Source organism: Ascaphus truei, chromosome 1 (assembly GCF_040206685.1).
Source record: "Ascaphus truei isolate aAscTru1 chromosome 1, aAscTru1.hap1, whole genome shotgun sequence".
Classification (NCBI taxonomy): Eukaryota; Metazoa; Chordata; class Amphibia; order Anura; family Ascaphidae; genus Ascaphus; species Ascaphus truei.
In genome coordinates this window covers 337,091,437-337,108,936 of record NC_134483.1, presented here as the reverse complement: position 1 = coordinate 337,108,936, position 17,500 = coordinate 337,091,437, and the positions used below count along the sequence as shown (strand labels likewise).

The following is a 17,500-nucleotide window of genomic DNA, read 5'->3' as shown; positions in this document are numbered from 1 at the left end:
GTAGAAGTCTTGTTTTATCATTAACATGTACATTTCCTCTGGAAATATTTGAGATTTTATTTAAGTAATAATCCCTGAAGAACAGGGCATTACTGGCCAATAATGCCCTGTTCTGAGGGGATTATTACTATTATATGCTAAATGTAGACTTTTTTCATAAATAATAGACACTTTTGTATAGTTAAATAGATTTATGTATTAAAATCAAATGGTAAATACATGAAACCACCTCTATATACGCTTACACTGCAGCTATCTATATCAAACACTGCCGCCCCCTCTGTGTACACACACACACACACACACACACACACACACACACACACACACACACACACACACACACACACACACACACACACACACACAGACAGCAGCTCACACACAAACTGCTGCTACACACACACACACACACACACACACACACACACACACACACTGGAGCTCTAGACACACAACACAGCACCTCCTCTACACTCACTACACATCACCTCTACACACAGCAGCAGCTCTACACACACAGCAGCTCTACACACACAAACTCTGCTGCTACACACACATGCTACACCCATAAACACTGCTACTGACACACACACACACTGGAGCTCTATACACACACACACACACACACACACACACACACACACACTTCAGCTCTACACTCACACAAACTGCTGCTACACATGCAACAGCACAACACACGCACACACACACACACACACTGCAGCCACAATAAAAAATGCAGCCACTTACTAAACTTTGCACTCTCCCGCCCCAGCTCTACACACAACACAGCACAGCACAGCACAGCATCTCTACACCCCCCCCCCACACACACAACACTGCACTCGATACACAACACACTTCTTTGCAGTCTCTCAGCATCCCCCCAATTCAACTGAATCTGCTCAGAAAATCTCAGTCAGCTCGGGAGGGGGAGGAGTCAAACCGTGGCTGATCCTTTTTGACCAATCCCCTGCCATGTCTCAGAGCTTTTACTTAATTCAAACCAATCCCCTGCCCTGCCTCAGCTGTTCTGAAAGCTGATTGGCTGGAAATAAACAGATTGAAAACTGCATTTTGCAAGCTGCTGAAATTCAGGGCATTACTGGGGATAATGCCCGGAATTTTAACCAATCAGAGAGCAGGGTTTTCAATAACGCCCTGAATTTTACTGCTTTAGCCTATAATCTATAATAAATGGAATTTGTATCCTGAATTGTCAGGGATTTTAAATTGGAAATGGTTTTTATTATATAGGAACTAGGTTTTTGTGAGTTGTTCCAAGGAATCATTTTTAAACCATATGTGATTAGAGGTAGTTAGAGCCTCTGATGAGGTCTATTATGCAAATATTTTTATGGTTGAATATCCATGATAATTGTATTTTATGATATTAACCTAATTCTGAAAAAATGTCATTGACGCTTTGATAATATAGAGTGTATGAGTATTCTACGTTAATATTATGTATTATAGGTCCTCACATGCAGGGTTTATTTTCCGTTTTACCCATGGCGTCAAAACTCAATTTTTTAAATATTCTATACCCACCATCCTGTCTGAAGATTGTGACCGATTTATAATTATGAGGCACATTTGTATAGTACTTTATGTTTAATTAAGTTTGTTTTAAGTCGTTTAAATGTTTTTAATAATGGAGTCATGTTATGTAAATATGTGTTGTTTTGTTTGTTTGTAGCATTACCCTGATTCGTTTAAACATGCCCTAATTTGAGGCTATCCAATAGGCAAAAAGGTTTTGGTTTGTATATATATATATATATATATATATATATATATACACAGTGTTCGACAAACCTATACATTTGCTCGCCCCGGGCGAGTGGATTTAACATCGTGGCGAGCTCCTATTGGCCCAAGCAGCATACGTTTGGTACTAGGTGGTGAGTAGATTTTTTTGTGTGGCGAGTAGATTTTTTGGTGATTTGTCAACCACTGTGTGTGTGTGTGTGTGTGTGTGTATATATATATATATATATATATAAATATATAAATATATATATATATATATATATATATATAGGACCCCCCCTTTGAGTTTTAGACCCACCCCCTGACAAAGCGTGAATACATGCGAAACGCGTAGAGGTGATAGGTCTATTCCCGGCAGCACTCAGGACGGAGTGACGTCACATCTGTAGCGTTCTATCTCCATGCCTGTGGATGGGTTGTTGCGGTTGGGGCTCCAAAACCTGTTTCACAGGCTTCCTGGACCTTGAGTTTTCTCTCCGCGCTCCTTCCTCTATGGCGCCAGCACGGCCAACAGGCACCTGAGGGATCCCACATAGTCATCTTGTCCAGGAGTCGGAGGGACCTTGGTGTTGTTTCTGGATTTTTTTATATTGTGAGTTTGATATTTGTCTATAGAATTTTATAAAGTGATTTTATTAGTATTGATATTGTCTTTCTTTTTGCGCTCCCCTTTGTTTGTTTTGTCTGCACCTAAGTTATACCCCACTCGATCGTGGGAGAATTGGCATCATCTGGGGATACCTTGAGGTCCTAGGATCAGCGCAGATCCTAACCCTTTTTGTCTTTAACAACAAAAAATGCCACAAATTATACATTTCTGACAAGAAATATTACAAATAACACTAACAACATCCCTCTTCCCGCCGATGAGATACACCGGCTCTTGCAGCGGTAAATATGGTGATAGCAAGTGGAAGTACTAATTTCCAGGGATAAAAGCAACTGTACACAAAAGAACGTCACAGCAAGTTTTCCTACATAACGTCACACGCTGTACTGGATCACCATGTAATCTATAGTCTACCCTACTATCCTATGTTTACATATATGACTACTTACACGTTCACTCTGTCAGTGTAATCTTTGCACAAACAGTCGCCTACCAGGGATGTCACATTAACGGTGAAGTGATTTGGATGAAAAGCTAAAAGCAAAGCCAATTATTAAATCAAAAATATTTGTAAGAAGTCTAAGTGGGATTTCTTTTACATTGACATGGTAATATGACATATAACATTGATGTACAATATCTAGAAATAAAAAGGAGGCTGTATACAATAATGACACCCTACCTTTTGCAGGTACTGTATACCGGAGCAGAGAAAGAATGTTCAGCTTTGCAAATATGTCAGCTACATTCGTAAAAAAGAGCTTCATCGGCCTGGATCTGCATCATTTGTAGCAGACCCTGCATCTTTCTTATGCATCAGTTAGAAGTAAAGCTCATGATTGGGGTCGTTTTACTACAGGATGTCACTAAAACGTTCTATATATATATATATATATATATGTATATATATATATATATATATAGTGGCTGCTCCGGCCAGATCATGTTTTGATGAGCACCGCCAATATGCGATTGAAATGTAAATGAGGGTGAAGGGGATGTGCTATGTAATAATGGCTAAGTAGCATGCTAAAAGAACATATAATAAGTGATCCCCTGCTATTTTAAACATAATGTATTTACTCTTGGGAGAAGGAGTGGTTCAGTGAGTAAAGACATGACAAGACTGACTGGCACTGAGTTCAATTCCCGGTGTCGGCTCCTTGTGACTTTGGGCAAGTCACTTTATGTTTTTGGTGCCTGAGGCACAGGAAGATAGATTGTAAGCTCCACGGGGCAGGGACCTATGCCTGCAAAATGTCTCTGTAAAGCGCTACGTAAAACTAGCAGCGCTATACAAGAACATGCTATTATTATTATTATTACCCTTCACAAAATTGTGTAAAACCCATAATAGTTTTGTAAGGACTATTCTATTTATGGTCATCTTTTTTTTTTTCCCTGGTTTATTTCTTGAAAGCAAAGATCTCTTTCTACTTGGTGTCTCCCAAGTGAATATTGCCAGTGGGGTAAATACCAGAACCAGCACCTTCTTACCAGTCGTAGTTGAGTCTCTTCCTTTAAGTGTTTCCGTGCCTCACTGATTGCCTGTCCATCTGCAGTCCGCTCCTGCTTATTGCCCTTCAATAAATGTAAGAAATACAAATATTTATGCATACAAGCGGTCTCATTTATCGTGTGTGCAGCATTCAATTAAGGAAGTGCACCTACTGGCGTCGGAAGACACCTTATGGCTAATCAAGTGTATGGGCCGGCGCTGGAAGGAGCGACTGAGCTCGCCGCTGGAAGGAGTGAATAGGCCGTGCTGGGAGGAGTGAATAGGTCGGCGCTGGGAGGAGTGAATAGGCCGGCGCTGGGAGGAGTGAATAGGCCGGCGCTGGGAGGAGTGAATAGGCCGGCGCTGGGAGGAGTAAATAGGCCGGCGCTGGGAGGAGTGAATAGGCCGGCGCTGGGAGGAGTGAATAGGCCGGCGCCGGGAGGAGTGAATAGGCCGGCGCTGGGAGGCGTGAGTAGGTTGGCGCTGGGAGGAGTGAATAGGCCGGCGCTGGGAGGAGTGAATAGGCCGGCGCTGGGAGGAGTGAATAGGCCGGCGCTGGGAGGCGTGAGTAGGCCGGCGCTGGGAGGAGTGAATAGGCCGGCGCTGGGAGGAGTGAATAGGCCGGCGCTGGGAGGAGTGAATAGGCCGGCGCTGGGAGGAGTGAATAGGCCGGAGCTGGGAGGAGTGAATAGGTCGGCGCTGGGAGGAGTTAATAGGCCGGCGCTGGGAGGAGTGAATAGGCCGGCGCTGGGAGGAGTGAATAGGCCGGCGATGGGAGGAGTGAATAGGCCGGCGATGGGAGGAGTGAATAGGCCGGCGATGGGAGGAGTGAATAGGCCGGCGCTGGGAGGAGTGAATAGGCCGGCGCTGGGAGGAGTGAATAGGTCGGCGCTGGGAGGAGTGAATAGGCCGGCGCTGGGAGGAGTGAATAGGTCGGCGCTGGGAGGAGTGAATAGGCCGGCGCTGGGAGGAGTGAATAGGCCGGCGCTGGGAGGCGTGAGTAGGCCGGCGCTGGGAGGAGTGAATAGGCCGGCGCTGGGAGGAGTGAATAGGCCGGCGCTGGGAGGAGTGAATAGGCCGGCGCTGGGAGGAGTGAATAGGCCGGCGCTGGGAGGAGTGAATAGGCCGGCGCTGGGAGGAGTGAATAGGCCGGCGCTGGGAGGAGTGAATAGGCCGGAGCTGGGAGGAGTGAATAGGCCGGCGCTGGGAGGAGTGAATAGGCCGGCGATGGGAGGAGTGAATAGACCGGCGCTGGGAGGAGTGAATAGGCCGGCACTGGGAGGAGTGAATAGGTCGGCGCTGGGAGGAGTGAATAGGCCGGCGATGGGAGGAGTGAATAGACCGGCGCTGGGAGGAGTGAATAGGCCGGCACTGGGAGGAGTGAATAGGTCGGCGCTGGGAGGAGTGAATAGGCCGGCGCTGGGAGGAGTGAATAGGCCGGAGCTGGGAGGAGTGAATAGGTCGGCGCTGGGAGGAGTTAATAGGCCGGCGCTGGGAGGAGTGAATAGGCCGGCGCTGGGAGGAGTGAATAGGCCGGCGATGGGAGGAGTGAATAGGCCGGCGATGGGAGGAGTGAATAGGCCGGCGATGGGAGGAGTGAATAGGCCGGCGCTGGGAGGAGTGAATAGGCCGGCGCTGGGAGGAGTGAATAGGTCGGCGCTGGGAGGAGTGAATAGGCCGGCGCTGGGAGGAGTGAATAGGTCGGCGCTGGGAGGAGTGAATAGGCCGGCGCTGGGAGGAGTGAATAGGCCGGCGCTGGGAGGCGTGAGTAAACCGGCGCTGGGAGGAGTGAATAGGCCGGCGCTGGGAGGAGTGAATAGGCCGGCGCTGGGAGGAGTGAATAGGCCGGCGCTGGGAGGAGTGAATAGGCCGGCGCTGGGAGGAGTGAATAGGCCGGCGCTGGGAGGAGTGAATAGGCCGGAGCTGGGAGGAGTGAATAGGTCGGCGCTGGGAGGAGTTAATAGGCCGGCGCTGGGAGGAGTGAATAGGCCGGCGCTGGGAGGAGTGAATAGGCCGGCGATGGGAGGAGTGAATAGACCGGCGCTGGGAGGAGTGAATAGGCCGGCACTGGGAGGAGTGAATAGGTCGGCGCTGGGAGGAGTGAATAGGCCGGCGATGGGAGGAGTGAATAGGCCGGCGCTGGGAGGAGTGAATAGGCCGGCGCTGGGAGGAGTGAATAGGCCGGCGCTGGGAGGAGTGAATAGGCCGGCGCTGGGAGGAGTGAATAGGCCGGCGCTGGGAGGAGTGAATAGGCCGGCGCTGGGAGGAGTGAATAGGCCGGCGCTGGGAGGAGTGAATAGGCCGGCGCTGGGAGGAGTGAGTAGGCCGGCGCTGGGAGGAGTGAATAGGCCGGCGCTGGGAGGAGTGAATAGGCCGGCGCTGGGAGGAGTGAATAGGTCGGCGCTGGGAGGAGTGAATAGGCCGGCGCTGGGAGGAGTGAATAGGCCGGCGCTGGGAGGAGTGAATAGGCCGGCGCTGGGAGGAGTAAATAGGCCGGCGCTGGGAGGAGTGAATAGGCCGGCGCTGGGAGGAGTGAATAGGCCGGCGCTGGGAGGAGTGAATAGGCCGGCGCTGGGAGGAGTGAATAGGCCGGCGCTGGGAGGAGTGAATAGGCCGGCGCTGGGAGGAGTGAATAGGCCGGCGCTGGGAGGAGTGAATAGGCCGGCGCTGGGAGGAGTGAATAGGCCGGCGCTGGGAGGAGTGAATAGGCCGGCGCTGGGAGGAGTGAATAGGCCGGCGCTGGGAGGAGTGAATAGGCCGGCGCTGGGAGGAGTGAATAGGCCGGCGCTGGGAGGAGTGAATAGGCCGGCGCTGGGAGGAGTGACTGGGCTGTAAGGCACAACAGCCTACCAGTAGCTCTGCTTTTCCATTCACACATATCCATACCGATAAATGGGGTAACAGGAATAAAAATAAGAAACGGGGTAAATATTTAAATGTATATACTGATATATACTTCTTCAGGTAGTTTAATGTTTGATTTTTCTAATTAATCCACTTTCAAAACTCAGAATATTTGAAGAAGTATTGCTGTGCTATCAGTGCATGGACACAATAAACCAACATCTTGGTCCAAGACTGAAAGGTTGGGGTATGGTTTGTCTTTTGACAATACAGTATAATTATATTTAAACACTGATAAGCGGTGTATCAATAATTTTGCAAAACAGGCGCTACACCAGTTAATCTACCACCACCCGCCCAATCAGGGCCATGTGAAGGAACGAGAGGTGGGAGAGAGGTGGAGGTGTGAGAGAGCGAGAGGTGGAGGTGTGAGGGAGCGAGAGGCGAGACGTGAGATAGGTGGGGGCATGGGAGAAAGGTGGGGCAGGGGAGAGAGAAGTGTTGGTGTGGGAGAGAGGAGGGAAAGGATGAGAGGGAGGAGACACATGGGAGTGTGAGAGATAGGGGGGGTGGTCTCACACTGCCGCTGACACTGGGGAGGCGTTAGGTGTGGGGCCCTGTAGAAACTGTAGTCCTGGGCCCAGGGAAAGCGGTCTGGTGTCCTGCCTGCCATTGTACAATATACTGTACCTACACTTACCTTACGACTTGACTCCGAGTAGTATGAACTTTCATCCTTCATTCTTTCCATCTCCTCTTGCATTGTTATGATCCTGTTGTTTGCTACGGCAAGCTGTAAAGATGCAGAGACAGATTTTATCTGCTGTGTGCCCCATTCATTGCTGTCCATTGGGGCTTCAATGTATTGTACTGTAATGCAACAGGATAAATTGCATCCCTGCCTTGCAATGAATTGGTTCTTTAAATAGGTGGAAAATATCCGTTGGTATCAAAGTTCATACATAAAACATTTTACGCGAAGAAGTCTAAACTTGGAGAGTGGTCGATCCTTTTTGTGCATCTACCAGATATATAAAATAACATACACTGATGAAAAAGTAACCTAGATTTCCAGTTGAAATTGAAATGGTTCGCCATTTATACATATATTTACTTGTACATACCTCTTCAGTTAGTTTAGTGTTGGATTTTTCTAATGCATCCACTTTAGCCTGCAGGTTGTTCACTGTGGCACTGTCAAGTAGAGTAAAACAAGCACTACATTTCAAACCTGTTATACAGAGAACTACAAGTTCCACCACTTAATGTGAAGACGTTTATGGACACCAAGCCTGCCTAGGAGTCTGATACCTTCTGAAATGTATTAATTAAGCAATAAAACAGCATACTGCACAATACACTTGGAGGTAGAGGACCCTCATGGTCCTAGCCCACTGTTTTAATGCCCTGTTGATATATGTTGGGAGACTTTAGTCACCAGACTTCTAGATTTGTTGAACATATGAAAAAGAATGCGAGAGCAGCAGATTACAAGTAAATAGAGAAGGGCCTATATTCTGTGTGCCATATATTTATCAAATGAATTAAAAAGTAATATTCAAGTGAGAAATGCATTCGGGAGTTACACAACTTGAAAATGTAAGTGAATGGGCAGAATGTGCTTTTTTGCGGCACCTGAAATACAGCCATATTATTCCATTAAATTAACTAAATTATCAGTTATTCCATGAATCAATGCATGTGTAACATTAATACTGTTGACAGAAAGGTAGGTTTTCAAAAAAATGTTCAAAATATGTCTAGAACATGCATAACGTTGGATTTTAGCATTAACTCGTGGTAATGGTGTACTGCATTAGAAACATTACTGTAACCGAGTATAATAAAAGTGATCAAAACCTGAAAATTAGAAAATATTTTGCCAAATTGCTTATGTACACGGAATGTTATGCCGCGGGTGGTAATGGAATAAATGGAGTCATTTTAAACTACTGATATGCTTGGGGGCAAAGTAGATATTTCTTCTGTGGAATCAAGAGACGCTGTGAGTAGCAGTAATTACCTCATTCATTATTTAAGCTTAGCCGTGCACAAACCGTATACTGTAAGTAGACATTACAACAACTGTATTCACTTTATTTTTAGTGTCTCTTGTTACATTGCCAAATTATAGGCTTCTTAAGGCCTGAATGTGTTCAAGAATAAAAACTTTCTTTTCACATACAGTAAGTATGCATAAGACACATTATTTAATGATAGCTACTTAAATCAGGTATAGTGTATATGCCACAGTTCACGCTAACGAATCTTTTTGTAAATTAAAACTTAAAAGTGTTTATTAAAGTAGGTATCAAGTACACAAAATTGTCCATGCATATATAGATAGGGATTTAAATTATGTAGTGTAACTGTAACAGGGGACTTATCCCTGTTCAGAAAACTTGCCTCTAATCCAGCAGTGTGCTGGTTAATTGACCAGCACTTGGCTGATTGGAGGTTTGTTAGTTAGAGAAAAGGCTCCTCCTGAGACAGGAAGGAGAGACTCCTGAGCTCACACGTGGGCTGAACCAAGAAGGGACAGAGGTCTTGAGCAGCTGTAGGTGGACAGGTGGACAGCCAGACAACAAGGGGGAGAAGACTTATAAAACCTGAAAGTTAAAAGTGCCTTAGGACAAAAAGGCTGCACCAGGAGAGCAGAGAAGGATTCCCCCCTACATCTACCAGAGAGACAGATAAGCTTTACTTTCTAAGACTGTTGTATATCTGCAAATATCAAACTATATGTTTGGGGCTGGGAAACATGCTATCTAAATAGTGTGACCAGGTGTCCCGGTTTAGCCGGGACAGTCCCGTTTTTTTAACCTCTGTCCCGCTTTTTTAGTCTCTGTCCCGGCTGCCCTGCATACTGTAAAATGTTCCGTTTTTTTGTGGCTGTTCCACTTTTGACCATCAGAGAGGGGGGGGGGCAGCAGAGAGCAGACAATGCATGGAGGAGAGCAGGGGCCGGGTCTGAGCTGCGGAGCCCCAGCAGTGAGACCCGGAAGTGTCAGTGAGAACTTCCGGTGTCTGCTGCCAGGGCTCGAGATGGCTTCCTCCACCCATGCAGGTATGGTCCAGAATGGGGGACACAGACACACACTCACACACACAATGGGATGGGGGGAAGAGACAGAGAGAGGCACTGGCACAGCATGGGGAGAGGCACAGAGAGAACACAGGCACAGCATGAGGAGAGACAGAGAGAACACAGGCACAGCATGAGGAGAGACAGAGAGAGGCACAGGCACAGCATGAGGAGAGACAGAGAGAGGCACAGGCACAGCATGAGGAGAGACAGAGAGAGGCACAGGCACAGCATGGGGAGAGGCAGAGAGAGAGAGACACAAAGGCACAGCATGGGGAGAGGCAGAGAGAGAGAGAGACACACAGGCACAGCATGGGGAGAGGCACAGGCACAGCATGGGGAGAGACACAGAGAGGCACAGGCACAGCATGGGGAAGGACAGTGTGGAGAGAGAGGCACAGCATGGGAAGAGGGGCACAGAGTGGGGGTGGGGAGAGAGAGAGACACAGAATGGGATGTGGGAGAGAGAGACAGAGAATGGGGGAGAGAGACACACACAGAATGGGGTGGGGGAGAGAGAATGGGGGAGGAGAGAGAGAATGGGGGGACAGAGAGAGCCGAGAATGGGGGGGGGGAGGGGGGAGAGAGAGCCGAGAATGGGGGGGGGGGGTGAAGAGAGAGAATGGGTGGGAGAGAGAGAGAATGGGGGAGAGAGAATGGGGGGGGGAGAGAGAATGGGGGGGAGAGAGACAGAATGGGGGGGAGAGAGAGAATGGGGGGGAGAGAGAGAATGGGGGGGAGAGAGAGAATGGGGGGAGAGAGAGAATGGGGGGGAGAGAGAGAATGGGGGGGAGAGAGAGAATGGGGGGGAGAGAGAGAGAATGGGAAAGAGAGACAGAGAGAGAATGGGGGGGAGAGAGAGAATGGAGGGAAGGGAGAGAGAGAGAAAATGGGGGGAGGAGAGAGAGAGAATGGGGGAAGAGAGAGAATGGATGGGAGAGAGAGAGAATGGATGGGAGAGAGAGAGAGAATGGGGGAGGAGAGAATGGGGAGGGAGGTGAGAGAGAATGGGGGTTTCACAGAATGGGGGAAGACACAGAGAATGGGGGAAAAGAGACAGAGAATGGGGGAGAGAGAGAGAATGGAGGGGAGAGAGACAGAGAATGGGGGGGAGAGAGAGACAGAGAATGGAGGAGAGACACAGAGAATGGGGGAGGGGAGAGAGAGACAGAGAATGGGGGGGAGAGAGACAGAGAATGGGGGGAGAGAGAGAGAATGGGGGGAGAGAGAGAATGGGGGAGAGAGAAAGAGAATGGGGGGAGAGAGACAGAGAATGGGGGAGAGAGACAGAGAATGGGGGGGAGGGAGACAGAGAATGGGGGGGAGAGAGACAGAGAATGGGGGGGGAGGGAGACAGAGAATGGGGGAGAGAGACAGAGAATGGGGGGGGAGGGAGACAGAGAATGGAGGGAGAGAGACAGAGAATGGAGGAGAGAGAGAATGGGAGAGAGGAGAGGGAGGGAGGGAGAGAATGGGGGAGAGAGGGAGAGAATGGGGGAGAGAGGGAGAGAATGGGGGGAGAGAAAATGGGAGCAGAGAGAATGGGAGGGAGAGAGAATTGGGGGGAGAGAGAATTGGGGGGAGAGAGAATTGGGGGGAGAGAGAGCGAGAGAATGTGGGGGGAGAGAGCGAGAGAATGTGGGGAGAGAGAGTGGGGGAGACAGAGAATGGGGGAAGACACGGAGAATGGGGGGATTGAGACAGAGAATGGGGGAGAGAGACAGAGAATGGAGGGGAGAGAAACAGAAAATGGAGGAGAGACACAGAGAATGGGGGAGGGGAGAGAGACAAAGAATGGGGAGAGAGAGAGACAGAATGGGGGGAGGGAGAGAGACAGAGAATGGGGGGGAGAGAGAGAGAGAGAATGGGGGGGAGAGAGAGAGAATGGGGGGAGGGAGAGAGATAGAATGGGGGACGGAGAGAGAGAGAATGGAGGGGAGAGAGAGACACAGAGAATGGGGGGGGGAGAGAGAGAGAGAGAGACAGAGAATGGGGAGGAGAGAGACAGAAAATGGAGGAGAGACAGAATGAGAGGGAGAGGGAGGGGGAGAGGGAGGGAATGGGGGAGAGAGGGAGAGAATGGGGGAGAGAGGGAGAGAGAATTGGGAGAGAGAGCGAGAGAATGTGGGGGGGGGAGAGAGAATCGGGGGAGAGAGAATGGGGGAGAGAGAGAGAGAGAATGGGGGGAGAGAGAATGGGGGAGAGAGAGAGAGAATGGGGGGGAGAGAGAGAATGAGGGGAGGGAGAGAGAGAGAATGGGGAGAGAGAGAGAGAATGGGGGGAGAGAGAGAGACAGGGAAGGGTGGAATGAGAATGTAGGGGTGGGGAGAATGAGAATAGAGGGATATGGGGGGGGGGGAGAGAAAGTGGTGTGTGTGTGATTGAAGGGGGGACAGAGCGGGGTAGAGAGACATAAAAGAGAAGGGGCGGAGTTGGTGATATCATTTGTTTTATAAAAACATTTTTTAATGTGTCCCGGTTTTTACTTTTGTAAATCTGGTCACCCTATATCTAACGGGAGTTCTGGACTGCATATGTTTAACAAGAAATACTCCCAAGTGGAGCAGAAGCTTTGTTTGACCCCTTATTTGCATACGTTTGATGATTTTCATGTGTTAAAGAAGCAGGCGCAATAAAAGCCTTATTTTAGTTCACCTTAAAAGCAGTCTCTATTGCGTACCTCTGCACACGTCTCTTACAGTAACCAACAGAAAATTCATTATAGGATTACAATAGTGTCAATTAATGACGTATGAAAATGTGCACTCGCGATAACAGATTTCAATATGATCTTAGACATTAGTGAAATGAAAGTATCAGGATATTATGCCCTTTTGTACATTATGGTAAGTACCTACAGCAAATCCTGTTGTACCACTGAAGTGCAGTGTAAAATTCTGCTGGCCATTTGTCTTTATTATTTCCTATTTACCTTAAATGTCTGTTCAGTTCTTCTACATAATTCTTCTGATCAAGAATGGCAGTTATTTGACCATCCCTAGAGAAAACAAGAACAAATACTCAATGGTATTATATATTGTATAGTATACTGTACATATACAGTAGTATTGCATTTCAAATTAAATCAAAAGGGATTCTCAATTTAGGAGTAGTAAAAGCCAGAAGACATGTGTGTGCATAGCATAAAAACATGCTTTTTGTGTGCACATTATATGCACAAGTTTACAAATAATGCGAATACACAGAGGTGATAATAAACATATTTCAATATAATACCGCAGACACATTAGGCTGTCCTCTCAATCCTTTGCCTTCAAACTTCCTGAGAACTAATTAGTCATTAAAAATGACTGGCTCCAGATATAAACAGATCAGCCTCCCTTGAGCATGCCAACAAAAAAACCGCTACATCATTGGGACATTAGGTAGAAACATGCTACTGGTTGATCTCGGCAGCCATCTTGGATTTATTTATTTATTTTTTTTATCTTGGGGTGGTGGCTTATATCTTAGAAACACGGATTCCTGGAACTGGCTGTAGTGGATCCCCTGGTTCAGTTTCATTAAAACACAAATCCTGTCCAGAAGTCTGAGTTTTACTCCTATAATGTTAGTATCCTTGCCCTCTGATAATTTCCTGCTTCTTTGTACGTGTTTTGTAGTCTTAAAGATCAGGATTTCTTCATCTCTAGTGCCTAAGGTTACCATGGTCTGTAGTGGAGCTCCATATGAACCTCATGGACACTGAACATTTTAAATGGTTATATCGCTTGTACAAAGCCCGATATTTTAGAAATAAAAACAAATGTTGAAGAGGGCAAGAATACATTTAAAAAAAGAAAATTTATTCTGTGGGAATTGCAACTTTTATAACCCGAGCTGAATTTTTTTTAGAAACACGCACAATAAATACAGTGCAAGGTTCACATACGAATACAACAGATTAGGTTACTTTTTTGTTCAAAAAGCATTTTAGTTCATATAGCAATGATTAAATTATAGTCTTACTGCAAAACTTTTGATGTGACCATTACAAAACAATACCCTGGTGTTATTATTTAGACCTGCCAGGCAACCGTATCGTATATTAGACCATTTATATATGTGTAATTACTCTCTCGTGTTTCCATGTAAGTACCACGGGGTAAATCTCCTCGTTCTTTGGTGCAAACCAATCCCCATTTTAGAAATATGCTCCACCTACCATATATTTTTGTAAATAATGTACAGTTGTACCCAACGTTATTGCATCCCGTGGCATGCTCCCACGTGTAAAATAGAGCAACAGCCCAGCCCACTTTTTGCGAGTGGTTCATTTAAAACAATGGCCGATTTTCCCGCTGGTGTATGTCCCACTGCCGTGCGCCACGGGCTGCAATAATAACGTCGGCTACATCTGTACTTCTATATTGCAACATGAAACATGTTCTTGTTTGGCGACATTGTTGGCATAGAGCAGCGGTGCGCAAACTGTGGGGCGCAAGATTATGTAGGGGGGGCGCGGGCTGCTTGCGGGGAAACCTGGGGGCGGGCAGAGCTGTGCACGGGCGGCCAGAAGATCCGTGCTGCTGCTTCTATGTGTCTGTGTCTTGCAGAGGGGGCGGGGCTTCTCTCTGCACACAGACAGCCCCTCCTTCTCTTCCTGTCTGCTTCCCGCACCAGTTTTCAGCAGCATGGGGGGTTGGGGAATCGGAGCATGTCGCTCCCCCAGCTGAAAGAGAGTGTGTGTGTGTGTGGGGGGGGGGGGTGGATTGAGTGTGAGTGTGTGTGGGGGGGAGATTGTGTGTGTGTGTGGTGATTTGAGTGTGTGTGGGGATTGAGTTTGTGTGTGTGGGGGGGGGGATTGAGTGTGTGTGTAGGGGGATTGTGTTTGTGTGTGATTGTGTGTGTGTGTGGGGGGGTTGAGTGTGTGGGGGGATTGAGTGTGTGGGGGGATTGTGTGTGTGTGGGGGATTGTGTGTGTGTGGGGGGATTGTGTGTGTGTGGATTGAGTGTGTGGTGTGTGTGTGTGTGTGTGTGTGTGTGTGTGTGTGTGTGTGTGTGTGTGTGTGTGTGTGTGTGTGTGTGTGTGGTGGGGGGCGGGGATTGAGTGTGTGTGTGGTGATTGATTGAGTGTATGTGGTGAGTGTGTGTGTGTGTGTGTGGGGATTGATTGAGTGTATGTGGTGAGTGTGTGTATGTGGTGATTGATTGAGAGAGTGTGTGTTGTAATGCAGTGGTGCGCAAACTGGGGGGCAATGAGGCGCAAGATTATTTAGGGGGGCGCAGGCGTCGTGCGACGAAAACTGGGTGCGCGGGCCGGCAGACGCTGTGCGCCCCCAAAGGATTGCCTTTGTGCACGTACGCTCTCCCAAGCTTGGCGCTTGGGGAGACAAACAAAATTGACTTTGAAGTGCGCTCAGCAGCAGTCAATACACACACACACAGCCACACACAGCCACACACACAAATAGCCCCGATCCACGCTTACAAAATTATGCAGGACACCCTGTGCTCATGCTTGGAGAGTTGGTGATGTCACCGCTCTCAGCGGCAGCGTGGACGCAGCCTAATTTTGCAAGCGCGAGCTGCTGAAATATGTAAGTATTTAAACATATTTGGATTTATATTGTATACCGTTTAATAAAGGTTTTTTTTTTTTCATGTGATTTTGATTACATCAGGCAGGGGGGGCCCGAGAAATTTTATGGATGAAAAGGGGGGCTTGGCATAAAAAGTTTGCTCACCCCTGGCATAGAGGATGCAAAAGCTACAAAGATAAATAGGAAGCAGGTGAACAAAATGAAGAACGATCTGAGTAGAAGATCTCGGGACAAGAAATAAGGTCACGGGATCATAACGAACGTCCATTTAAAACTACACAAAGAACTGGAAATGCTGCTTTGGAGAGAATTTTCCGAAGGCACTTACCCTTCACTACATTTGGCTATGGGTCCCTCCTTGAGGTACATCGAAAAATCGATGACTCCAACCTGCAAATTTAAAGCAAAACATGATGAAATATATATATATATATTTTTTAAATTTGTATACTTTGCAACATACAAAAATGCATATTATGCCGTGTATAATATGCTAGAGGAAAAAGTAACCAAGCGATTAGCACCTGGAAACCAGCATATGTAATATTCTGCAATACACTCACAAAGAAAAAGGAGCAAACACGGATAAATATTTTTGCATTGTCCACGAACAGTTGTTTGGACAAAGCGTCACTAAAGATCCTTACATGGGACCAAACCCTTAATAACTAATCCATCTTATTTGGTATTATTGGAGACCCTCCACATTTTCTTTAGAGTCATTTTGCCTTTTCTTCAGAATTGTAAACTCTTTGCCAAGCACAAGGGTTCCCTGTCTTAAAGATAATTCTGTCAGTCAGTTAAGGTTGCCACCAGGTCAGGGGTGTCAAACATCCGGCCCAGACACTATGGCTGCCGCGACCGGAAGTGCAGAGCGGGGCGGCAGTTTCTGGGAGTTGGCAAAAGAGGTGTTGTTGGCCCCGCGCCATCTGTCTTTACCGTGAGGTGATGGGAGGTGCAGGTGAAGGACATGAGGAAAACGAGGGGAAGGATGGCGAGGAAGAGGAGGGACGGCGTGAGGATGGAGAGGGACAGCGAGAGGAAGAGGAGGGGAGAGATGGTGTAAGGGAAGGCGGATGTCTCTCCTTGCAGTGAGGTGAGTTAGGGATGATGTGGTCGGCTTGGTTGGCTGGACACGCGGCTCCGGGCCTGCTAGTGAGGGTATGTCCTGTTTTGAGGGAAAATATGTTCTTAGCCGCCTTACTGTGAAATTTAATAGTGAAAAAAAAAATGGAGAGAGAGAGGAGGGGAGCATGTGGGGGAGAAGTTGGTGTATTGTGATAATTTATGGTACGTGTGGTCCGAATTGAGTACAATGAAATCTGATCAGGCCCGTCACATAAAGTAAGACGGACACACCTGTGCTAGGTTGTGTGTCACACTAAAAACGGAGACGTTTAACAACATCAGTATTTGTCTCGGACAGACTGACCTTGGCATACAAATCATTGACCTTGGCAGACAAACCTGTGAATCTAGATCTTCCCCTTTCATACAGAAATTAGCATCAATCACGTTCAGCCCCACGAGAAGCCCGGAAATTATAGCACCTTCTTCTTCCATCATCAATGCATTTTGTTCATAAAATTCCCTGTTAACAGATAACAGGTCATGGTAAATACACCAATACATGTAACGCTTCCTCTTTTATGCTGAAGTGGATATCCCTTCACTAGAACACATCCGAGGTGTCATTGCACCAGAAACATGGGGTTTGCGTGGTAACAACGGAGGCACCAAATGAGAGTCCTTACTGCAAGTTAACCTCAGCATTTCATATGAAAAAGGGCCTTCTTTTTGTGCAGGCCTCATAGAGCAAGCATTTTATAGTGTGTGACCAGCCTGTCTGATCTACTGTACATTTTCCATTACTTCCTCTACTCCCTCATGTTTCTGTTTAGTCCCCATTAACTATGGACCTTCTCCTCCAAAATGCATGCGTGTTCATACCACAGTTATCAGCCGTCTCTCTAGTCACGATGCCAGTGTAGGACTAATTGGCCAATTCTGGATTGCGCACTCTACATGAGCACTCATCAATGTGTGGCGACATTTGCTGTGGTGACCTAATAACATTTCAGCCATTGGCCATTCTCCTTTGTGCACCTGCCTCCTTTTTCTAGATCTCTACGTGGAAAGCGTGT

At 47.5% G+C, this 17,500-nt stretch overlaps 1 protein-coding gene across 11 annotated transcripts in view; it reads right to left on the bottom strand.

Moving 5' to 3' along the window:
- The window catches only part of RUFY3 (RUN and FYVE domain containing 3), a 101,930-nt gene that overhangs the window by 29,134 nt on the left and 55,296 nt on the right, over positions 1–17,500 (bottom strand). For all 11 annotated transcript variants that reach the window (XR_012802609.1, XR_012802607.1, XR_012802613.1 and 8 more), the window contains 6 exons: positions 16,824–16,947; positions 15,685–15,746; positions 12,746–12,811; positions 7,853–7,922; positions 7,429–7,521; positions 3,884–3,967 (listed from right to left, as the gene is read on the bottom strand). Coding sequence is in view for 8 of the 11 variants with exons in the window: in XM_075607808.1 (XP_075463923.1) it covers positions 3,884–3,967; positions 7,429–7,521; positions 7,853–7,922; positions 12,746–12,811; positions 15,685–15,746; positions 16,824–16,947 (499 nt within the window). In the remaining 3 variants the exon portion in view is untranslated. The remainder of the gene's footprint in view (positions 1–3,883; positions 3,968–7,428; positions 7,522–7,852; positions 7,923–12,745; positions 12,812–15,684; positions 15,747–16,823; positions 16,948–17,500) is intronic.